This window comes from Mya arenaria, chromosome 3 (genome assembly GCF_026914265.1).
Source record: "Mya arenaria isolate MELC-2E11 chromosome 3, ASM2691426v1".
In the NCBI taxonomy this organism is placed as follows: Eukaryota; Metazoa; Mollusca; class Bivalvia; order Myida; family Myidae; genus Mya; species Mya arenaria.
Window position 1 is genome coordinate 51,220,811 of NC_069124.1, and position 25,949 is coordinate 51,246,759.

At 34.3% G+C, this 25,949-nt stretch overlaps 1 protein-coding gene across 15 annotated transcripts in view; it reads left to right on the top strand.

The window, feature by feature from the left end:
* LOC128227948 (cyclin-dependent kinase-like 5) overlaps positions 1-24,033 on the top strand; it is a 31,102-nt gene extending 7,069 nt beyond the window's left edge. The window contains exons 5-20 of one of the 15 annotated variants that reach the window (XM_052938919.1): positions 5,784-5,920; positions 7,757-7,877; positions 8,227-8,377; positions 8,769-8,958; positions 9,597-9,677; positions 10,802-10,974; positions 11,276-12,074; positions 12,763-12,903; positions 14,094-14,135; positions 15,508-15,631; positions 16,747-16,872; positions 17,940-17,984; positions 19,276-19,429; positions 19,912-19,996; positions 20,586-20,807; positions 21,336-24,033. In XM_052938919.1, coding sequence (XP_052794879.1) covers positions 5,784-5,920; positions 7,757-7,877; positions 8,227-8,377; positions 8,769-8,958; positions 9,597-9,677; positions 10,802-10,974; positions 11,276-12,074; positions 12,763-12,903; positions 14,094-14,135; positions 15,508-15,631; positions 16,747-16,872; positions 17,940-17,984; positions 19,276-19,429; positions 19,912-19,996; positions 20,586-20,807; positions 21,336-21,650 — 2,906 coding nt within the window. In that variant the 3' untranslated portion in view covers positions 21,651-24,033. The remainder of the gene's footprint in view (positions 1-5,783; positions 5,921-7,756; positions 7,878-8,226; positions 8,378-8,768; positions 8,959-9,596; positions 9,678-10,801; positions 10,975-11,275; positions 12,075-12,762; positions 12,904-14,093; positions 14,136-15,507; positions 15,632-16,746; positions 16,873-17,939; positions 17,985-19,275; positions 19,430-19,911; positions 19,997-20,585; positions 20,808-21,335) is intronic. The other 14 variants (XM_052938922.1, XM_052938923.1, XM_052938927.1 and 11 more) reach the window with 14 other exon arrangements.
* The last annotated feature ends 1,916 nt before the right edge of the window (positions 24,034-25,949 follow it).

Consider the following 25,949-nt stretch of genomic DNA (forward strand, 5'->3'; position numbering starts at 1 on the left):
TTCCTAGACTGATTTGATTCAGTTTCCATGTTTTTGTCACTTTCAGTCTCTCATTAAGTACCCTGGTGTCAGATTATTTCCTTAGAGAATCAATGGATTGAATATTAAACTTATCAATTACACCACCTGCTCAATCAATCCTGGCAGGGGAGAAGTAATTAACTGTGGAACATGCAGTTTCCGACAGTAAACAAGGATGCTGTTACAGTCAACAATGATTAAGTGGCTACCCATGTTTCTGATTGCATCCATTGTCAATAATTGTATCTGTTAAGATAGTTTTATTAGAAGCTATTAGTATTAAAGTTAATAGAGCTCTGTTTTCTCTATTCAAGAATGGACATGTGTCTAACTACAGATAGGATTAGTTTTTTAGCAACTTTTTTTTTCAGATTTACATGCCAATTTTTGCGGACCTAGATAAATTGGTATATTATAATTTACAAGAAAAAATCTTAACATTGAAAGTTGTTTTGTTTTGTGACCATGTAATTCTTGTCTTTCCTTCTTTTTTCATGTCTACAAACACGCCACCATTTCTAACATGCTGTATTTAAGGAAGGCTTCCCAGGGGATTTTGCTCAGAAAACCAAGGCATTTAGCACTTAACTTAAGGGGTATATAAATACCACATTAAAGGCATTTTTTTGCATGCTCTACTTTTGAAAGCATTCTTTTTTTACTACCAGTTCTTTTTTACTGAAAAGCACTGTATTGAGTATAAATTATATGTCTTAAGAAAATGTATGGGGTAAAGCAATCTAATCAATCAACATTTTTCCCAATCACACACACAATCCAGGGGATATTCATTCTAGTCCAGGAGACTGGGGCATGGGTCAAAATTCTGGGGGATATTTATTCCAGTCAAGGAGACTTGAGTATGGGTTAAAATTACGGGGGATATTTATTCCAGTCAAGGAGACTTGAGTATGGGTTAAAATTCTGGGGGATATTTATTCCAGTCAAGGAGACTTGAGTATGGGTTAAAATTACGGGGGATATTTATTTCAGTCCAGGAGACTCATGGGTATGGGTCAAAATTCTGGGGGACATTCATTCCAGTCCAGGTGACTTTAGTATGGGTAAAAAATCTGGGTGATCTTCATTCCAGTCCAGGAGACTTGAGTATGGGTAAAAAATAGGGGGGATCTTCATTCCAGTCCAGGAGACTTGAGTATGGGTAAAAAATCGGGGGGATATTCATTCCAGTCCAGGAGACTTGAGTATGGGTAAAAAATCGGGGGGATATTCATTCCAGTCCAGGAGACTTGAGTATGGGTAAACTAGAAATGTGTCCATAGGACACGGATGCCCCCACTTCGATTTTTTGTCACAGAAAATAAGCCATAATGATTATTCAGGATAATCTCAAGTCTTTTTTTGCAAATAAAGGGCCGTAACTCCTAAATGACAAAAGCGATTTCCATGGCTATCGAACTTGATCAAGATATTATGGTCACAATCATGTATGTAAAGTTTGGTGAGGATTGGACACATACTTTTCAAGAATTAGATTGGAAACATATATTTTTGAAGTATTTTTGGCAAAAAAGGGCCGTAACTCCTAAATGACTAAAGCGATTTCCATGACTATCGAACTTGATCAAGATATTATGGTCACAAACATGTGTTTAAAGTTTGGTGAGGATTGGACAAACAGTTTTCAAGAATTAGATCGGAAACAATCTTCGGGACGTACGTACGTACAGACAGACAGACGTACGTACGGACAAGGGCAACCCTATATGCCGCCACTTTGTGGGGGCATAAAAATCAGGGGGATCTTCATTCCAGTCCAGAAAACTGGAGAATGGGTAAAAAATCTGGGGGATATTCATTCCAGTTCAGGAGACTGGAGGATGGGTCATAATTCTGGGGGATATTCATCCAGTCCCGGAGACTGGAAGATGGGTCAAAATTCTGAGGGATATTCATTCCAGTCCAGGAGACTGGATTATGGGTAAAAATTCCAGGCGATTTTCCCCTATCTGGGTGATGTGGCATGTATGCTACCCTTAATTTGATACTATTTTAGACATCTAAGAATCTTTGATCCAAGCCTTCAGTGTTTTACCTAACAAGACCATAGTCTATCATATAGACACAAACAGTGATGTATGTCCCTTAGGGATTGTAGAAGGTAGCAATGATGTCCCATTGCTATATAACGTAAGGCAGTTAATTATTTGCTTTGCTCACGAAATTACCTGTAAAATTGCTATGGGTTTTCAATCAATGGCATTTGTGGAGGGCTGTAGGTTATTTATTATGCATGAGATACCTGTTAATTACAGACCAGGAGTTGTGTTTGCATAGATTGATTTCTCCGGGGTTCTGATTGAACTGCTTAGAAATTCTTTCTTTCTGGTATTAAAACAGGAAATTATTATTTTTCCTCTTTTAATTAGTGAGTTTCATTTTGTCCTTGATCAATGATGAAAAATACATTTGGTTGCCAGCATATTACGTCAGATCAAACCTGACTTTTGGTGGTTTGATAAACATATACGTTAACAAATTCAAAAGATGTTTTTATCTTTCAATTTTTCCTTGCTTTACTGAGAGTACATGCAGTTTACTTGAAGTGATAAAATTTATGTTTTTTTATCAAATACAAGTCCCTTAAATTACCCGGTATGAATTTTAATTGAATACTTGTCAGTGTATTGTACATAAAATGTCAGATAATATCTAAATGAAAAAAGCATTTCTTATTTACAATCCAGTTGAACACACAGTCCGTAATACCCAAACAACACCAATATATTAGACTTTCAACTTTGTGACAGATTTACTGCATTTACAAAGCATTTTAAGTGTGTACTTATTAAAAATCTTTTGAAGAGGCTGTTTGACCTCCAGAATGAAAGGTTTTACCCCCTCATATCTACATGATTTTATTTCTTCATCTGAAATTAATTTAATTTATTGAACATTTGAAAGTTGAGTCTTATCTAACTCATATTCACTTCAAAGTTTTTTACCCAAAATGTAAACTTCATTTTAAGAAAAGTCATATTCGTTCCAACATTCTTTAGTTATGTTGGAGAGATATTGGTTATTGTTATGACTTGATCATGTTTTAGATCTTTTCCACATTTTCCACATTGCTTGTGGTCGAAGTTGATTTTCAATATTTGAAATGTGCAAAACCAAATATTGGTCCTCTTTTATTCCACTTTATTGTCATAAGTACTTAAACTGATTCTTCAATGCTGGTTTTTGCTTAAATCCACATGTATATATACCTCACTATTGAAAAACTACAAAGAAACCTTGAAGATCAAATTTACTGTATGATAATGCTTCTTTTGGTATTTCCTTTTAGTTAAGGGCTAAACTAAGTTCAAACTTATTTAAGAATTATCAGAATAATGCAAATACAAGCATGGAGTTTTGTTGATTCTTCTACATATTAACTGTTAGGATTGATTGCTTTGATAAGAATTGGAGTTCTGTCTGAAGTAGGCCACTTAAAAAAATATTTGAAACATTATTAGGAGACCTATAATTGAAGGTTAATGATAAAAATGATACCCATAGCCAATCTGTCTGCAAACATAATGTTCAGAAAACCATCAGCTGCTATTATGTTGAGTGTTATATTATCTTTTTTATGCCCCCGAAGGTGGGCATATTAAAATCGCACCGTCCGTCCGTCTGTCCGGCTCTGTAACTTTCCCTTGTATGGACAGATTTTAAAATAACTTGCCACATGTGTTCCACATACCAAGACGACATGTCGCGTGCAAGACCCGTGTCCCTACCTCAAAGGTCAAGGTCACACTTAGTGTTTATTCACAATGGAGTGCTGCATATAAGGACATAGAGTATAGGTTGTCGTGTCCGGGCTGTAACTTTCTCTTGTATGGACAGATTTTAAAATAACTTGCCACATGTGTTCCACATACCAAGACGACGTGTCGCATGCAAGACCCGTGTCCCTGCCTCAAAGGTCAAGGTCACACATAGTGTTTATTCACAATGGAGTGCTGCATATAAGGACATAGAGTATAGGTTGTCATGTCCGGGCTGTAACTTTCCCTTGTATGGACAGATTTTAAAATAACTTGCCACATGTGGTCCACATACGAAGACGACGTGTCGTGTACAAGACCCATGTCCCTACCTCTAAGGTGAATGATACACTAAGTGTTTATTCACAAGGGAATTCTGAATATAAGGACAGAACAGTGTAGATTGTCAAGTATGGGTGGTATTTTTTTATGTTCAGAGGCAATTTAAAATAACTTGCCATATGTATTTGACACGTAAAGGCAAGATCAACTTTTCATGTACTGACCTTGTTCGTAGGTCAATGTCACATTCGGGGGCATTCGTCACATACTATGACAGCTCTTGTTATCTTGAAGTCTGTTTTTTTTTTCAAGAAACATCTTGTCAAAGCCAGTTGGAGATGTCATCGTGCAAAAGAAAACTGACCTTGGTCATTACCAAAAGGCTGTTTAAGATAATATCCTGAATCCTGATACTCTTTTTCGATATGACTTTGGTAAGAAAGTGTAGCAAGGCCCATAACTCTGGCAAAATGTTTGTGAGGTTTTTCGCTTAAACATCTTAAAAACACAGTGGAGCGTTGGCATTGATAGCCGGTTCTCTTTTAATTATGAAACCTCAATCAGATTTTTGATGAAAACGTTTAACATTGAAACGTTTAACATATGCATATGTTGTGGTAAAGAAGTCAGCACGTTAAAAAAATTCGGTCACAATACAAAATGATTTTCTGATTATATATATCGATTTTGTAAGTGTGCGATTGTAAAACTGTTGACAATTTTACATTTGTATGACAATAGCGGTAATAGATGTGGAAAGAGGATATCCTTAGATTAGTGAGCAATTTAAAAACGTTTTGTCTGATAATTGAATAATTGTACAAGGTACTATTGATTAACCAACTAGATTGTCATGAATATCATAAACTTATGAATGCTGTTATGTGTCGGGTTATAAACATTAATTACTCGACCTGCCTTAAGAAGCGACTGTAGATTTTTAAGACTTCATCTGAACTCTTAAGTATTAATTATGACAATAAGAATTCCACATATAACAAATAAGGGTGTTAAAATTTGTCTATTCTAATCAAACGAAAAAGGTTATCAGTGTGATGCCAACCTCTCTTAGATTGACACAAGTTGACATCCATTTCAGTTCATGTTACAATTATATTTTTGAAATCAAGTTTGTTTTATAATTGATCTTGTCCAAATTATGTTTGTTTGGACATAAAGGTTTAAGCATAAGAAATAAATTGGAATGGTGCTGCACCCTGTCCTTTTTTATGTAGCACCCTTCTGCCCTCATAGAGGCAACCATTGGCACCCTTCGGCCCTCATTGAATTAAACACTTTAAAAAGCCTGTCCATTGTTTCTTTTGTTGATAAAAACTAAAATATAAGTATTAATTCATACAAACATTACATATTTAGCTGTTGAAACCGAATATTGTCAAATTCATAATATTTCAGTTTTTTTCACAGCTGAAACAGATGATCCCTTTTCTCCTTTAGCACCCTGTTCCTCTATTGCATCACCCTCTTTTTTTTTAAAACATTGCTAACACCCTGAACATGTACAGGGAGTTAAGGTCATTTTCAAAAGCATTTTGCGCTTTCATCCCCTCATGAGTTTTCACAACACTTCACCATCTCATGTGATTCCCTTATCTATTCAGTTTTGGTGATGGATAGCAAATTTTGACAAAAGAAAGCATATCATATTGTATATCTTTTCTCTTTTGTATTTTTGTTCAGAAAATGACGATGTTCGCCGGACGACCCTGCGTGAACTCAAGATGCTACGGTCGCTCAAGCAGGAGAACATCGTCGAGCTGCGGGAAGCATTCAGACGAAAGGGCAAGCTCTACCTCGTCTTTGAATATGTAGAACGGGTGAGCAATTTATTACATGTATATATATTAATTACTGATTTAGGGTAATTAGTAAGTGATTTTCTTATAAGTTTAAGTTTCATTGGTTAAATTCTTCTGCATTTCCACATTCACAAATTTTGAAAACTACAATGTTCTAAGAAATTCCTGAAATAGTCAAACTACAAGACTCTGTTTTCTTTACTTTCTGGAAAAATACCACTTTCATTAAAGTATGTTACCATCTGTGACAAAATCTACACAATGCTGTATTGATAATTAATTAGCAGGGTCATGTTTAGCTTGTACATCTCATTTGCAAAATTAACGCATATGACTTGGCATACATTTGCTTGCTCAATGTTAAGAGTAGTATAAAAAACCAATGTCCGTTAATAGTTTTATGCCATTTCTGGTGCTGACAGATTTAGCTTCATATATTTTATGTTATTCTAAGTATTGATTTATTTGTCAAATTTATATTGTCTGGGTGAAGGATGTTTGTTTGAATACAATATTAGAAACATTTGTCAATGCCATCCATATTTGTTTTAAATTGATTGGCGACTTATCTGTTAGATTTAGTTCCTACAATACATTGCTTTCAATTGGAAAATTTCAGTTTTTCCCTCAACTCCCATATTGATCTAAAGATATGTGATAATTTTGTTTTCAGATCCATTTTAAAAACATGTTTATTGTATGGAATCTATTAAAATGCGACTTCCTAGTAGCAACTTTCAAACAAAACATAATATGTTTTTTCTGTTCATAGAGATAATCTAACATCATAACAGGTTATTTTATTATGAAATATTGATGGCATTGGTGTAAAATCTTGTATAACACCTTTTAAGGTAATATTGACGTTTAGGGCAGCAACCTAACCATTAAAATGCAATTTTCGTGAAACATGAATCTGCCAATATCGTATTACCCATGCTTTGACAATCATAAACAGTTTCATTACCTTTATCATTGAAGCGAGCTTTCCTTATCAGAGTTAACAATTTGCCTCTCAATTGATTAAGTATTGATCTGTATTTTACGTGACGGGGCAATCTTTATAATGCACGTAAACATGGTCATAAGTCCACCCATAGTGATTGTAAAATTGTGAATTCCAATAAGTTTTATATGACCTCAGACTTTGATAACGTGCTGTTAAATACGCATCACGGGACTAGTAAAGCCATATAGGTCTTGTCTCTATCAATAAGTATGGGAAACTAGCTGATAAAAAGACTATAAAATACTTGTCCAAGGATGAGCAGCAATATAATATCATCCACTTATTGACAAGAGATTACAAGTGTGACCTCAAAGGAAATTGTTTCTGTTCTAATGTTCATAGTTTATTGAAGTATCAATCACCCATTTCTTTGATAAGGCATATTCATTGAAAGAAAGTTCCCCAAAATGGTATCATTTTCAACACGTTTTTATAACATTTTGCCATATTCTGTACAATCATTGATCATATCATGTGTCAGTTATTTGCCCAGACATTCTCCTCGATTCTACTGCATTCTTTTCATAAAAATAACTCTTAAGATTTTAATTAAGTTCGTATTTGTTATTTTGTGTCCAAGGTGAAGTGCCTGAACCATTGATGCCTTTGCCCCTGACTATAACTTAACAGCTTATTACTTGTTGTCACATTATCACTGTTAGTTCAAGAAATGGTTCACTTGCCATTTAAAATGCCATTGCTCCTTTAGTCACCCATCATATTGTACTGTTTCCTTTATAACATGCTTGAGGTTATAGAAAAGCTGCCTAAGGAGTAGCACCAAAGAGGGTGCGCACTGCTACACCCATTTCATATGTGTTACAATTGTTCCTTGTTTGTTGTAGAATATGCTGGAGGTTTTAGAGGAGCTGCCTAATGGAGTAGCCCCCGAGAAGGTCCGCAGCTACACCTACCAGCTGTGCAAGGCCATACATTGGTGCCACAGTAATGACATCATACACAGAGGTACATTTTGGACAAGTTCATCACAACAAACTTGAATTGTATCTGTTAAATCCTTTAGAAGTGAACATATATTTTAAGGTGACGTTACTGAAGCTTCCGTTCATCTGAATGATTGTATAATGTACAACCAAATTTAAGATGATACCCTCTTGCTTAAAAGTGTATTGTTGCATCTTTAATTTAAGAAAGTGTTTGTTTTAGTGAAAAAGTTGAGGTATTGTTGGCCTTGGTACTATGAATGGCAGGTCTCATAATTGAAGATTAAATTCTTTCTGGATTCTTTTCCATTTATGAGCGTTAGCGTCTGCTTGTGGTACTCTTAACCATTTTCCCATGCACTTCATTTCAGACATCAAGCCAGAGAACCTGTTGATCAGTAGCAGTGGTCTGTTGAAGCTGTGTGACTTTGGGTTTGCCCGGACCATTAGTGGCGGGGTAAATGGCATGTACACAGACTATGTGGCAACTCGATGGTACAGATCTCCTGAACTGCTTCTTGGGTAAGTGGTGCCAAGGCCAAGGCTGCTCCAATATCTCAAGAGTTGATAGTCTGCTGGTTTAAAAATGGATGAATACTCATAATAAATAATGGGGTGAAAGCGAAAAGGTTTTATTTTCTTCTTTATTTAATGTCACTTAGAACCTTTTTGCATTCACCCCTGGCACTGACATTTTAAATTAGGATTTCTTAAACTTATAATTTAGTAAGTTACACTATAATTTGTATTCAAGGTTTAAAAAGTAGGAAGTATTAATTTTCTATATGTTTTTCAGGCAGAATTTTATTGTTGAATGTTATGATATGCTTTCATACCATGCCTAGGAGGCTTTCTTTTAATATCACTGACAGTTATGATACCAATGCTGACTGCTTTGTCCCATACTTTCCAGTGCTCCCTATGGTAAGGCAGTTGACATCTGGTCTATTGGCTGTATCCTGGGAGAGTTGGCAGACGGTCAGCCACTCTTCCCTGGGGAGAGCGAAATAGACCAACTTTATGTCATCCAGAAGATTGTAGGACAGCTTCCACCTGACCAGATGAACATGTTCTATAATAATGCTCGCTTCTCTGGATTGAAGGTAGGAAAACGCAATTGACTACCCCAGTCATTAAAATGATGAAAATGGGAGCATTGCTCTATTTGGCCACTTGTTGGTGGTTATTAGTATCAGGTGGTCAAAATTGTCCATTTATGGGTAAATTAATTACAATCATGAAATTTATTCTCTTTGCTAAGCACCACGTTAGTTCATAATTTGAATCTATTACTCCAGATCAATATTACTTTTTTTCTGGTATGAGACTTTGAGAAAAATTAATTGCCTGTGAAATTATTGTTGCTATGGAGATGCACAATTATAGTGATAAAGCTTATAGAGATAAAGCCTCTTTATTCTTGGAAATTGAATACTTGAAGTTTAGATCAATAATTGAAGAATGTACAGTTTTGTAATTACCAATAAGGTTTGTAATTGTCTGCTTCCGGAATTTAGTTCGTTAGCAGAACTTGACATATTTTATGCAAGTTTTCTTTAACTATCTTTTTCATGTTTTATTATCTATGGCAAGATTTTACACTGTAATATAAAAGAAAACCTTTAAATCTGTAAAAGTAAAAAACTTCACAATACCAAAGAGCGATTGTATCTTTTGCTTGTGTTTGGTATCAAATTGACTTGATACATGAACATTTGAAAAATATTTTGTGTGTTTTCAGTTCCCGTCTGTTTCCAGACCCCAAACAATAGAGAAACGCTACCAAGGCATTCTCAGTAGTGTTATGATCGACTTCATTTTGGTAAGTACCTACAATTGTGAACACCAAATTTTTATGTTCTTGTTTGACTATGGACTTAGATTATATTGCTAATACATGTAGCTGATACATGTATATCAATATTGGTTTAGTTCTCTAAGAGTGTTAGCATTGTCTAGGCGTTCCATTGCAAATCTTCATTCATGGGCGCTGGACTGAGTTGGCAAAAGATTATACCCGTATAACTCATATATTAAACTTTCGTGAGATACATAACATTGAAAGTAAAAAATATTTCCTCTACAGATAACCAAACAGTAAACAACTGAAATCTGTTAAAAATGATCTGGCAAGCAACTTGAAATGCTAAATCTATTTATAGGTTAACAAGCATTTATGTGCATAAAAGAATCGTATCTCAACTGTATAATGATTGTCAGTCATTTATTGAACTTGTGAGTAAGCATTATCTATTGTTTGAGGTCTGAAATAGATCACGTTACGCTTTGGCAGAAGAGTGTTCCCATTGTAATCAATGCAAAAAAAACATGATACATGAAAAATAACCTTTATTAAACTGAAAAGCAGTAGTTGAAATGTGAAATCTATTACTCTTGTGTATAGAAATCAATTAAAGCTTCTCCAATTCTTCAATGATTGTATTGTCATTACACATTAGCTGCCATAGGCTGTAAACAGATTCCTGTGCATAAACAAATTCCTGTGCATTTGAAACTTAGATTTAAATGCTTTGTAATGTTTTATAGATTTAATAGTTTCGATGTAAATTTACGTTCCAAAATGTTTTAAGAAATGCTTTTGATGCTATAGTTTAATAGATATATAAAGTAGCAAGTTGTAATTATCAATTTGACAGCCTTGTTCTAAATACGGTAATCTTTAACTTTAAATAGCAGTTTTTTATACACAATAACTGGTTTTGCATTTCCCCTACTTAAGTTATAGGCTTTCAGCTGAAATGGAGAATGCAAAGTGATACACTCTGCTCTATTTAATCAGCACCCCGCTGCCCTTCTGATCAGAATTGTTTTAACAAGGTCTCACTGTTTTGTGTTATTTTCATCCCAAAATACATGTACTTGTGGATTATTATTTGTATTCCAATTGAAAAAAAATCATATATCACTTTTCCCTATGACTTACAGCAATCATTGAGACTCGAGCCATCGGAACGTTTCACGATCGAGGAATGCCTGAACCATGTGTCGTTCCAGACAGAACGGCTCCTGAATCGTTCCAGTCTCGTCCCCGTCAAGCACATAGACACACACACCTCCAGCAAGAAACGCAAAAATGACTACAGCGACCATGTCAATAGGTAGGGTCTTAAATGCTGCTAGGACAGGATAGTTCTGGTCTTGTAAAATGAAAACCAATTTCATTTTTTTTTCAATTTTGGTTTCACATTCATTTTCCATAAGCCTGTTTATATTTCAAATAACATTAATAAACAATTTGTTTGATAAAGCTTTACTGTTAGTTTACTTTTAGCTTGACGTCATCAATGCTCAATTTGTTTTAGATTATTTAATTTTTTGCTCAATTGTTGAAATTCATGTCTTTGAATTGAAATTGAATCTTAAACTTCATATTTCAATTTGTGCTTTTATGTTTCACAGTGAAAACTTGAAGAATTTAACAGTTCGCTCAGGGAAGCAAAAAGGTTTGTTACCAGACCCTAAAGATGAAAAAAGTGAGGAGAAAATGGACACGTCTGAAAGTGAAAAGGAAGTTGGTAACCCTACGTCACAAAGCAAATACGTGAAACAGGCCAAAAATGCCTCGTCCAAAGCAAATGCTGAAAAACAGGCTTTAAACGCAATACGTGAAAAGATAGAACTTGAAAGGGTGCAGGAAGAAAAAGTAATTGCAGATGGTGAAGAAACATCTCGGAAGGAACGGACTAGAACCCCTGCTAGATCGGGGGGTAGACGATCACAAAAAAGTGCAAATCGTAACCAGCCCCAAGTAGATAGTGTTAGTTATAATGATGATAAAGAGGATTCACGGCAGGGAAAGTCATATGTAGACATGTCAAGTCGACAGCCAAACAACCAGTTTAATTCCAATTTTCCAGATTTTAGGTCTGGGAAACTGGTGGAAAATAAGCATGACTTACACAATGGTGATCCAATGGATACTGACCATAATGGTGAAATAGAAGAGCATGACACAGAAATGGATATTAATAACATTCCTAGTGAGTCTAAATACATTAAGCGTAAGCATAGTTCGAAAGCAGTGACAGACAATAAACAAAAGTTGAAATCTAAGTCACCCGAGCCAATTGTGCTTACACCAAGGGAGGCACAGACAGCAAGAACCAGTACATACACTGTAAACATTGAGGCTCCTGATAACCACGAACTGGAAAATGGCCATAGCAAACTGTCAGATAGTCCTCCGGAGAGGAAAAAGGTAACATACGTCTGAAGAATGTTCTATGTCAGAATTAAATGTTATTTTATACATGCAGTGTATGAAACCAATGTATGTCCAGAGCTATTGATAACTTTTTACCAATTGTACTCCCTGAAGTAAATTGTAGTGAACACATTTAATTTAGTGTAATGGTGATTGTTTAAGTGTACTGACAAATTGAATTGCAAACAGACATGTCTTTATCCTCAATGTTGAACATAATCAATTAGTTTAATTGATTCTTAACCAGTAAAATGGGCTCTTTTGATATGATCATAATTTAGCTTTGCCTGAGAACCACTGTAACCTTACCAAAACAAACAGATTTTGATATTAAGATTAATAGTTTAATTGATTCTAAGCCAGTGAAATGGGCTTTTTTGATTTGGTCGTAGTTTCGCTATGATCTTACAACAATTGAATCCTTACAAATGCAAACAGATTCTGATTTTATATCCTAATTGGCGTATTTGAAAGCGTATTTACACCAATTGTGATCCTTATCTGTAGCTCTGTATGTCCACTTCTTGATTGCTAATTTGCCTCATAAAGACAGTTTTATACATGCAGCTTTTACGCATCTGGAGGAATCATTCGATCATATATTACCACTTTGCTTGTTTCATCCATCTCATGTCAATATTATTAGCAATATTCCAATCTGATATACAATTTCATTCTACAGTTTTTGGACAAGACATTACAAGAGGAGTTACAGCGGATCAAGTCAAGCACGATGCGACAGAAGAAGAACCAAGAGCAGCCACTGCAGAAGCAGGAGGTCTCCTTCATGAGGACGATAACAGATCGCCTCTCTGATGCTAAGGTAGGCAGAAACACATTATGGTATGCACTACTGGCTTATTTAACAAAGAAGTTTGTGGTGAATGAGAGTGCAGCTTACATATAAATTTACCATTGATATATAGATACCATTTATATTTGATAATAGCAGTCATCATGTTTTTTTCACTGAATTCTTTGCCTTAATTGTATTGCATCACTGGATGTATGTGGCCAAACTCCAAACCTCAATTTAAAAAATAAAATCAATGTTGTTCTAGACATGAATTAAGACATTGTGTCAGTAAACTGACTTTAGCCAAAATATACTTTGAGCCAAAAATCAGGTGATGCAGTACATTTTGTGGCTGCTAACAAAATGCTTGTAAATACACATAATTTCACTCAAAGACATAAATTAACATGTTGTTGCACATTTGAACGAAAGTTTATACAAGAATTTGCTTTTTTGTTGAAATCACAGAATTCTGAAGGGATTTAGATAGCATTATGTATTCCAGTAAGTGCAATCTGTGGTTATCATGGAGGCAATGAATAGTGAAAGTAAGGAATTTAATAAGCAAATACAGGAATCAAATAAATCTATTGGAGATGAGATAAATGTCATTTGAAGAATAAACAGTATAAATAAATGCATCGGCATTAGTTATGAGAGATTGTCGAAGCTTATGTCACAACTGAAAACAACTTCAGTGGTGTGGTGATTGTATATTTTGTATTCAATTTCAATAAATATTTCAGTGCATTTGATTTATATTTACAAGTTCAAGCCATTAACAATCTGGCTGTGTTATAAACGTGATTGCCTATATTTGCCATGAGCTTTGGAGATAGCATGTCATCAGTGCTGTCTTAGCTGCAAGTGCATATGTCACAGCAAGTTTAATAGTTCAGTTTGCATTTATATTGATGAAAAACTTTTGTTTCACAGAACATATATATCCCAAGTGAAAGTGCATATGTTACAACAAGTTGAATAGTTCAGTTTGCATTTATATTGATGAAAAACTTTTGTTTCACAGAACATATATATCCCAAGTGAAAGTGCATATGTTACAACAAGTTGAATAGTTCAGTTTGCATTTATATTGATGAAAAACTTTTGTTTCACAGAACATGTATATCCCAGGCATAAGTGCATATGTTACAACAACAAGTTGAATAGTTCAGTTAACATTTATATTGATGAAAAACTGTTGTACAATTTCACAGAACATATATATCCCAAGCAAAAGGAAGACCCGACTCCAAAGAGTATGTCTTGTGATATAAAGAACAAAGCCATTGAAACTGTTAACATCACTTGACAGTTTTTAAAAACAACAAATTTTAGAGCATCGGAAAATTATATAATGTTTATCTATTTACATTTGTCCAGTTTAAAAAGTATGTTATCTACTTAATAAAAAAATAATAATTATATTTTTAGAATATCATTCAAAAGCGTTTAAAATACTTCCAAGACAGTTAAGTCTCTAAAATAAGATGACCAACAGTTTACATGGCTTATCAGCATAAAGTTTAGATGTTGGTATCCAGAAGCATCATATTATGTTATATTAGATTAAGCTAGCCATTAAGTTATGCATGTGTAGCAAAGATTTATGCCCATAAATATTAGTGCCAGACATATATAATTATGTAATATAAATAGTCATTTTTTTATTTTTGGTCTACTTAACAATATGACATCAGCTGGCCCCAGCCTAGCGTTGACTCAATTTTAAGTAGACCAAAATAAATACTAACTTTTCTAGTGTTTATGCAAATGTCTCTACCTTAGCAAATGCGCAATAGCTTAATAATTCATGCGATGAAATCGATTGAAAACAAAATGTTATATTTGCGGGTATTTTTGTCCAATGCTTTCTTAATAATTAAATCAGAATTCATCCTGGGATCCCATTGGGGTGGAGACATGAGTAGAAACACTAAGTGTGCATCAAAGTTGGTCTTGTCAATGTTAGGGTCAGTAAAACATAGCAAAGTAAGCATGGTTGAGAAGCCAAATGTAATATTTAAAATTAATTGACCAGTTGTTGTTTTTTCCAAAAATTATGCATTGATAATTCTGTTTCCTCAACACAGTATATAATTATGTTTGAAATGACCCTTCAAGTTTCCTATTTTTTTAAAATTATGAATATGCAGAAATAAACAGAAATAAAAGGGCACAGAACATTTTTTGCTACTGTATGAATTATGCAATATAGTCTGTATTGTGGTCTTACCATTGTATGTTATTGTTTATCAAGCATGGTTATATTTTATTTATGGTGAACCGCGAGCCCTATACATATTCATTAATCAGGCTTTTACTAACAATGTATCCTGAATCTGTCATATTTTAAACCTCTATGACAAGAGCTTTAGTCTTAAAAGATGTTTTTACATATTCTTATATGGCAAGAAATTTAGATGATATTTTTTTTTTCGATAATTTGAGATTTTACAAGTAGAAAATGGTTTGTTTCAGCAAAAATTAGCAGGTGACTTCCTTATAAGATCTGCATAAAATGCATTTTCACTTTAAAACCTTTTAATGCTTCATGACACATCATAATTCACCATAGTGATTTAATGTTTTCATTTCCATAGAAGTTCAATATTAATAATTATGTTCCAGTTACAGAATACGGAGGGTGGAAACAGCAAGTATGGACGGGACCGAGGGGAGCGGGACAATTATGGCACATACAACAATCCCGCCGGCAAGGACACCCGAGCTCGCAGCAGAAATCAGTACTATGGTAGGTATTATATCATGGTTCAGCTGCGAGAAAACATATTTTTATGCCCCCAAAGGTGGGCATATTAAAATTGCACCGTCCGTCCGTCCGTCCGTCTGTCCGTCCGTCCGTCCGGCTCTGTAACTTTCCCTTGTATGGACAGATTTTAAAATAACTTGCCACATGTGTTCCACATACCAAGACGACGTGTAATGTGCAAGACTTGTGTCCCTACCTCAAAGGTCAAGGTCACACTTAGTGTTTATTCACAATGGAGTGCTGCATATAAGGACATAGAGTATAGGTTGTCGTGTCCGGGCTGTAACTTTCTCTTGTATGGACAGATTTTAAAATAACTTGCCACATGTGTTCCACATACCAAGACGACGTGTCGTGTGCAAGACCCGTGTCCCTGCCTCAAAGGTCAAAGTCACACATAGTGTTTATTCACAATGGAGTGCTGCATATAAGGACATAGAGTAATAGAGTATAGGTTGTCGTGTCAGGGCTGTTACTTTCCCTTGTATGGACAGATTTTAAAATCACTTGCTACATGTGTTCCACATACGAAGACAACGTGTCGTGTGCAAGACCCATGTCCCTACCTCTAAGGTGAAAGATACACTAAGTGTTTATTCACAAGGGAATTCTGAATATAAGGACATAACAGTGTAGATTGTCAAGTATGGGTGGTATTTTTTTATGTTCAGAGGCAATTTAAAATGTATTTGACACGTAAAGGCAAGATCAACTTTTCATGTACTGACCTTGTTCGTAGGTCAATGTCACATTCGGGGGCATTCGTCACATACTGTGACAGCTCTTGTTAAGAATATTTTTCTCAAAAAAAGAGCACCAATCTACTGTAAGAAAAATTTAGAAAAGACATCAATTTTTTTGTATTATTCCAGTGATAGTTTTCTTTGCATGAATAATAAGATTTTTTAAAAGAGAGAAATCTTGGAAAAACTGTATACTCTTCTGAGGTTTGTAAGATTAGTGGTATGCATGAAAATGTAAATCCCAACATTTAAAATGCTCTTTAAGCTACCTGTATAGAACTACATGCTAATTTTGAACCGAACAAATACATGTGTTAGCACAGAATGTAAGAGGATATGTTCTTGAATAAACAGCAGAAGGGCCAGGGTTTGGACGTGAATCCAGCTTTTTCAATTCTGATGGCTCTCGGCGAATGTCGGTGGACGACGGCAGAAAAAGTTCATATCGTTCCTCATCCGTGTGTTCGTTCACAAATAACAGTATATATCACGTTTTGTGCCTGTCTGTGACAATTAAAATGCTTGTCACATGCTCCTTTCTGGGTTTTTTTCTTGTTTGGCTAGGAGTTTTATGTTATCGTTACAGTGTTCAAAGCGTTAGTTAAAAAGACTAGCTATTCAATGTAAATGAAATATTTATTTTAAATGATGGCCATTATGGACAAAATGTTGAATTTGAACACTGTTAGTAGATATTTGATACCATAGAGTAGACTTTTGTGTCCTACAATTTAATACAATTTTCCTGCATGATTGTCGCTATTTAGACTGTAGTTTTTGTAACATTATTATATTGTTTTCTAATTTGATTCCATCATAGAAATAAAGTTAAATCAGTTTTATTCAAATGCATAAATTGACACCAAAGAAATGAGGGTCTATTTCATTAATATATTCAGTATTAATGCGCATGAAACATTCAATTCAGGTAAAACTGAAAAAAACATATTTCGTTTCAGCCATGAATTTAATTTTTCAGTATTGACTTTTGGAAGTATTTTCTATTCAGTATATTGCAACAAAGCTTTTAAATAAAAGAAAAAACTAAGTGAATCATTTTGAATTTGAATGCAATTATGTATTGAATTTTTGTTTTGGAAACATCTTTTATAACGCAAATTGTTATAGATTGATGAACCTGAGGTTTTTTTTCTTTGATCATGATTTATGTATGCACAGACTAATGAAATAGAACCCTGGGCAGAATATGCAATAAGGATTAACGATTGCTCTTTTTTTGCGGCCAGTGAATTAAGATGTGAAGTGGTGGAAAATTCAATATTAAGATTAGGTTACAAAGAAACCATAAAAAATATGGCGAATTATTATCAAGTTGAATAACATCAAATAGCAGGGCAAAATTCTACTGCAATAACATAAGAGTTAGAGACCATTCATGTGTCGGTATTCTTGTTTTCTTTACAGCTTTCATTATACACCTGAGCAGACACAATACTCTCTTTCACCAGAATATTTTATGTAAAGCGATGGGTACAATTCACTTTCATTTTCTGCTCGTGTTTAGTTTATGTCGATTTCTTTCCTAGCAGAAAGTCGTCAAGGGTCCGCAACCTCTACGGAGTCTGGAGAAGGTAGCTAGAGTTATGCCCCTTTCCCTTCTTGTTCTTTCTTTGCCAGACTCTGCCTGCACTATGGACCCTTGTCTCTTTATAAATGTCTTGCATGTTGTGAATGTGGATTTCTTACTTACTATTTCCATGCTTTAAAATAATTATGATGGTTATTGAGATGGAATTTATAGAAAAAAAATCGAGGCATTTTCATTTGTTTGTTTCCAGGTAAGGGTGAAAAAGAATTGACTTGAAAAGGAAATCAAAACGTTATATTATAGATTCTTAGTACTATACAGTATTGTGTGTTGTTTATTGTGACTACACTCAATTGTATTAGAGACTAATGTAAAATCTTACCGTATTGTTACTATTCCAAAAACTGTGTCTTAATCAGCCATCATATTATTTTATCTTATCTATTTTCATTCATTTTGTCCTTTTTATCACAAGATTTGCAGCCACGTTTTTGTGCTGTAACCTTGTATTGCGGTATTTCTGTGTCACTGTGTTGTCACATTCTCGCCAATGTTTTGTATTGACAATATATTTCAGGTTTTTGATGCCTTTTTCCTTAAAATTAATATTCACAACTTTGTGAATGTAACAACATGATAAACACCATCCATGTTAACTTTAAATATGAAATGAATCTACAATGTGCTCATATATTGAAATAAAATAGGTACAGCTGAAACAGTTGTCTCAAATCTTGTTAGAAATGCAGCCGATCTAACATGTATCATTCGATAAAATTCCTGAGCAGTAAGGATCTGAATGTTAACAAAGTTGTTAATTTCTTACAAAGTTCTGAACAATTGGCTCAAAGAGTGCGATAGCTTACCAACATGGGCATGAAAGTACAATAGGTGTCATGTTTTCCTAAAGAATAAGTGACATTTAGATTATTAACTCCCTTAGATGATAAATTCCCTGTTTCTGTATAATTCTGTATAAAATGTGGAGGATATTGCTTTTATGTATGCAAAAGTTTGGTTGCTTTTTAGTTTGTAGAAAGAAACATTTTCTCTAGTCGGTGAAGTGTCCAGCTTAGCACAAGTTGTAGCACCAAGTTATAACCAATAGTTATGAAATTTTGTAGTTTGAATATCTGCACCCTGTTTTCTGAATTACTTGTAGTTTAATTATTGCAGTAACAAAATATGCATGATGTTATAACACCATTGTTTTAAGTTGAACACACAATCTAACCTTAGAGAACTTTTAAATAATACTTTGGTTTCCATGAAAATTGATATATAAACTTGGATGTTATCTAAGTGTTCTTAAAGGTTTCGGTGTATTTTTTCAGACTTGGGTTTCCACAGGGAGCACGGGAACATCAATGTCGGAGGTCCCCCTGTCCAGGCGAGGTCGCACACAAAGTACGTGAACGTTCAGCCATACTACAACGACAATGATATGTACCACGCACGACAGCAGAACATGAGGCATGAACCATCATGGTAGTGATGCTTAGATGTGCCATGTTTCTTGATGTTGCGTTCTTAAATATACGTTGTCACTTAATGATAAAATAATCTTGTGTGTCATAAAAGACATGCAGCTACTTGTATAAAACTGGTTTATTCTTTGAATTGGTTAATTTTAGTTAGTCGACATGTTTATTGATTAGTTAATATTTACCCATTGTTGACCAATTAAATTGCTTGTATGTGCAAACTAACCAAAAGAAAACCCGCAGACAATATATCCAGTTTTATGCAATTGGCCAATGGGAAATGATTAAAAAAGATAGTCATTATAAAGTTTGTTTTGGTGAAAACATAATGTAATCTCAAATTAATGAAGTGTAAACAAGTTTTGTTTTGAAGTTTTTGCTATATTTCTTAGAAAGAAATTGCCAATGAATACAAAAACTGCATATATACTGTAACATGTTTGTTGGTAAAGATTTTACTAAAATAGAATTCCTAAACATTTTCAGGCAACAGGAAAGAAATTCAGACTGGCATGCATCAGGGACAATGTATCAGCTTGCTAAGAAGAAAAAGAAGAAAAAAATTGTACAGGTAAATGAGAATGTTTTACATTCACACCTAACAATTATTTAACTCTTTCCAGATACTTCCTGTATGATGTAACAACATCTTTCCTATCACACTTGTTGGCATTATGTGAGGAAAGAGTGTGGTCTTTTGCTGTTGGGGAAAACAAAGTACTGTACAATAAACACATTTGTCCAACATGATGACCACCATCTATCCTACAGGAAGTGATCTCAGTGTTTGGTCTGAAATGATATTTATAACCAATATCTGACAAAAATAACAATTTTGGACAAAAACCTGGTCACTTATACTCTCCTTTAAAGGTTTTTCAGTTTTTTGTCCACATTTGTTATTTTTGCCAGTTATAGGTTATAAGCTGTCTTTAATTTGGCTTTAATATATCATTTAAGACAATACACAGAGTCAAATCCTGTGATCTCTCCAAGGCCCGCTGGGAATCAAAGCCATTTAATCATAGTCAAACATGCTGCACAACCCAGTGTAGACCTTCATTGCTGATGAACAAACACTATGCGATTCTTAACAGATTTATGCTAAGGTGTTAATGGATTGAACACGTTTATGCTAAGGTGATTTTTTATTTTAACAGATATTGATGGATCGAGACAATGAGAATCTTGGTCGAGGAACGCCGTCCCGACATTTCATGGCCCCGTCCCGTGGTTCCCGGCTGGACTTTGATGGTGACGATGAGTTGATTGATGGGCAGGTGTCAGCACGGGAACCACTCCAGATGGACAACAGGGAGAAAACACAGTTTGCTAAACAAACCATGGCACTCCGGAAAATGGCACAGACACCTGTAGATAAGGTTTGTCATAAAGAATTCTATCTTTAAGGATTGCAATGAAAGGATTTACTTTACTGAGAAATATTAATACCGGTATGAATGAGACTGTTTTTCTGAATAATTAATTTACTGATGCATTGTAGCTTATTGTATTTTTTAAATACTGTACATAAATACAAATACAATATCTAAGCATGAAATTGCTTCTGTAATGAATATTATATGAATAATGAAATACATACTTGGACAATGATAATGAAAATTTATTACAGCATTATATTAAGCACTCTTGTTGGTACTATGTAAAGTGACAGTGTGGTCTTGTGTTGTGGGGGAAACCAGGGTTCCTGGAGAAAACTAACTTGACTGACTTGGTGACCACAAAACAAACTCATAATGCCTATACTGGGAATCAAACCTGGGACACCTTGCTAAGAAGCGAGTACGCTAACCGGACAACCAATGTTAAAGGATAGTTATTAGAATAATAGTGTTATACCGACTACACATGTATTCATAACCTAATTATATAAACATTTCATGTTTTAGTCTGCAAGGTTACAGCCTATCAACAAGTACAGTAGCAGTCGATCAGGGAGCCAGACTGGGCATTACTTCGCACCAGAGACAATTTGGCCGTATGATCGGCATGGCAAGCCAGTTGACCATGACACCCGACATGCGGGATCCATTGGTGGTGCGGATGTTCGTTCAGGGTGGATATCCCGACCCCAGTCAGTGCTAGGCGATGATAATGATGTGTTTATGCACACGCCAAGGGATCCAGAGTTGAAACCAATAAAAAGTGGGAAGAGTCGGACTGGCTTCCACGATGTGAGAGGAATGAGAGACGGCAACACCTGAAGAATTATTTTATTTATTTATTGTTTTAATTCTTTTAAACTGCCTGTTTTTGATACCTATGGGAGCAAAGATCCTGTAGGTATATGTGCATATTCTTAAATAAATAATTTATAAGTACGGTATCATGAAGCATTTTCTGTGATTCAAAAGTTTTAAATTTATAGATTTATTTCCATAAAATTATTACCGGTAATGTTTTTTGTTTAACATATTGTTCAAAGGTCAGCCAAATCCTACATTTGTATGCATATATCAGGCTGTTATTCCATTTTCATTATGTGTTCAAATTTAAGCTATTTCACAATGTACAATACCATGTGATCAGGTTTGATCATGTGATCGATTCAAGTCATGTGACTGTGTCATGTGACTGCAAAAAAGATTGCCAAAGACATTGATATAAATTTAAACTTAAGAATTTTGTCTGTCCTTCGCTTCCGGGGTTTCATTATGCAAAAATGAGTGTTTGTGTTTTCGTGTAATACTCCATGTATGGTGGTAGTGTTTTGTTTTCACCGGGATCGTTTCTGTTTAATGGTTCGTGAACAGAGTTGTAATTGAATAAGGAAACAAGAAGCAGTTTCAAGTAAAGGTCTTTCATCCTAATTTGTTTGTACTCTTGTTTTTTAATTAATGAGAAGGAATTCCATTTCTATTTTTAATGGTACACAAATTTGCTCCTTTTTCTTCTTTATGAATATTTTTATATTCTTTTAAAATGAATATCATGTTATAGAAAGACTAAATGCAACTTATCTAGATATGAAATGGTAAAATCCTTGAAATGGATCATGATGTTGATATTGTAATATTGTATACTTGTAAATATACATGAATACTTTAGTGAGTCTCTGAAAAAAAGCATACATCTTGCCTTGTTTTCGAATGATATTGCTGATACTTGTAACTTGATGTAAAATGTAGAATTTTAGAGAAAAACATGATTAACTGTCTAGTATAAACTAGAAATACTCAAGTCAATTAAAGTATTATGATATGATTGTATAACAGTCAAATAGAAACATCTAGGATCATATGATAGTGCAGAACACTTCAAATATGGGCAGAGAAGATTTCCTCCATTTGATAATTACACACAAGACAATGAAATTGAAGCACTTTATTCTTTCTGTAACTTCCTTAAAAATTTTGAACTTGGCCTCAATATCACTAAAATATTTAAGTTATTTCCCAATCTTAATCTCAACCAAAAAAAAATCGGATAAAAAAATGGAAAGATTTTAAAATTATTTTTTACTTTTCTTAAATGCACATTCTCGTATGTAAGTATGTTAATAAACATGAATGCCCACCTTTCTTAAGGACATTAATCCCAGAGCAAAAAAAATAAATAAAAGCCATGACTCAAAAATAATAAATTGGCCTCACTTGTTTTTTTTTCCATATTTTATGGCTTTATTTGGGTATCATAAACTTACTTTCGCTTTAGAGGACTGATAAATACTAATACATAAAAAGATTTGAACCAACCACTGTAGAATACTTTCCATTATATTCAAGATTTGAATTATTTTCTTTAATAATGGAGACATAACATAAATATTTTTGTTATATTAGGGCCTGAAAACTTTCACCTTAAAAAGCTAAGTTTAGTAATCTTTAAATCATGAGTCTACTATTCAGTTGAATTTTGCGAAGGGCATGCTTTTGAGATTAATTTAAAGTACAATTAAGTATTTACTATAGTATTTATTCAATGTATAGATAGATTCATAATTCCATTACATTCGTAACACATTGTTGAGACAAAAAAAAAACCCTAAGGTATATAATTAAAAGTATAAATTGTTTGATCTCAGCTTTTAGAATTATTCTTATTTAGTCTTTGTGCCAAGTTGTGTGATTTTAAGAAGTTAAGCATTGTACAACTGATGTTAAAAGATGAAGTTGAATTATATACTTACATTTAATATTTCATTTCTAGCCTTATTGAAGATGGTCAGTCTATAATTGTTAGCTTGTTTTTTTTTTCGAATAAAACAAGTTGATGTATTGTCATAGCCTTCGTATCATCATTGTGCAGAAATCTTCAAACTTGACCATAACTCAAATGTTTTGGAAGATACTAACATGAAACTTAATACAAATGTTCACGATGAAAGTTTGCACCTTTTCTGTCCCATGATCAGCTGAGAAAAACAAGACGAGTGTCAACATCCCCTAGTGGCGCTCTTCTTATCAAATGTGTTTATCCGTATAACCTTTCGATTACAGATTGTTAAGTGTTTTTGTTTTGTGTTGTGTCATAAAATGTACCTCATTCCATGTACCTTTATGTAGATAATTTTTAAATTAATCACAAATTTACAATACACTTGTGCCATCATATTTTATGGCTAAAAATAAATTTTCCAAAATTAAATGTTTTTATTTTATTTTTACATGCAAAAACTATGCTTCTGCAATGTTAACTCTTGTTTGTGTCCATGCTAATTATGAAAGAGGTCAATTATTTTATGAAAGAGGTCAATTATTTCTTTCTCATCTTAGTACCATTGCTTCTAATGAAAAAGTGGTCCACAAAAAATGACAGATTTTGTTCATTCAATCATTATCACTTAGGTTGATGGAGTGGAAATATAAGTTTATCTACTTTTTGACTATGTTCCTTTCCAAGCTTAGCCTGTACTGTGAACTCAAATCCCCAAATTGCAAACACTTTGACCCAGTTGCATAAAGATTTATGTCAGAAAATGTGGCTGTGAGTGTTTACCTTTTGAAACATTTTTTACCTATGGCTTGTTTTTTTAATACAAAATATCAAATCATTTCTAAGAGTTGAACGATCCAGTTAATGAAGATTGGGTAGAAAATGTGACCTTCAGTGTGTTATGACCTGACCTTATTTGAATGGACATATTCATTATCAAACTTGTCCCAAACGTTCTGACTTTAATAAGGAGCGTTTACAAACAGTGTCAGTAGATGGCCACCATCACTCGTACACTACTAGCATTTTACACTTAGCAAGCTAAATAAGCTTCCATAATCTCTTTTCTTGAATATTAATGAACAATACACACTCGATAGAAATGAAGTATGAATCCTGTTGTAGAATATTGTAAGCAAGAAACTTGATGTTTGCAATGTGGACAAGTGATAACACAATTTGAATTCATGTATTCTCTGTGGCATTAATGATGAACCACTTTATGAAATGAGACATATTTATATATAAAAAATATATTTTAATGCACAGGATAAAGAAGTTCACTTGTTAATGCCATAAAATATAAAGCAGGCTTTGTTGTGTTCATTTAAAGCATGGCAGAATGACAAGTATCCGGAGTTGTGATATGGCCACAAGTCTGGCTGAATATGAGTAATAATGAAATGATTCACCATTCATAGATGTCTCATTCAACCGCAAGTCCATGTTTTTAATATGCTGTGGAAAAGATGTGATGACATTGTCATGGGCTTAATATATATAATAAGCAATTTGCTCTTGGCTTTAAATTGTAGCAGTCTTTCACCATGAGTGCCGTGCTGACAAAAAGCCCTCATCCCCGATTGTCAAAGGAAAGTGGTTCTTCTGGTCATTTCAGTTACAGTGTTTGCATACAAGACCAAGGTCTGTACCTTAAAGGTCAAGGTTAAAGGTCAAATATAGTTATGAACCTTATTCCGGCTGTTGAGGCCCATGCATTATAGGATTTTTAAAAAAACTTGCCATGAAGGATCACAATGATAAGGCAAATTGTCCTGCACAAGACCCAGGACTGTACTTCACTGGTCATGTTAGGGGTCAAAGGTTGGAATTATCCTTTTCTGAGCTGTATCTTGACCATGGATTATAGGATTTTCAAGAAGTTGCCATGATGATGATGAGGCGAACTGTTGCACACAATACCCAGGTCCCTATCCTAAAGGTCGAAGGTTTATTTAACCCTTATCCAGGCTGTATCTTGACCATGCAATATAGGATTTTCAAAAGAATTGCCATAAAGGGGCGTCGTATCATGCACAAGATCAAGTTCTGTATCTCAAAGGTCAAGGTTAAATCAAAGGTTTAAATGATCCTTGTCTGGGTCGTATCTTGACCATGCATCATAGCGTTTAAAAGGTCAAGGTTAGAGGTCAAAGGTTGATTTGTTGTTCTGTATTGCAATTGCATGGAAGAGCATTTTGTCCGTGTCAAAGGCTCTTATTAACGGGCTCAACAGGTCGCCGTTTGGCGTTGAGTCAACGGCTCAACATGTCTCCATTTGGCGTCTAGTCTTACACTAGTGTAATACAACTTAAAATTGACATCATTTCGCCCTTCTAATTCAGTCT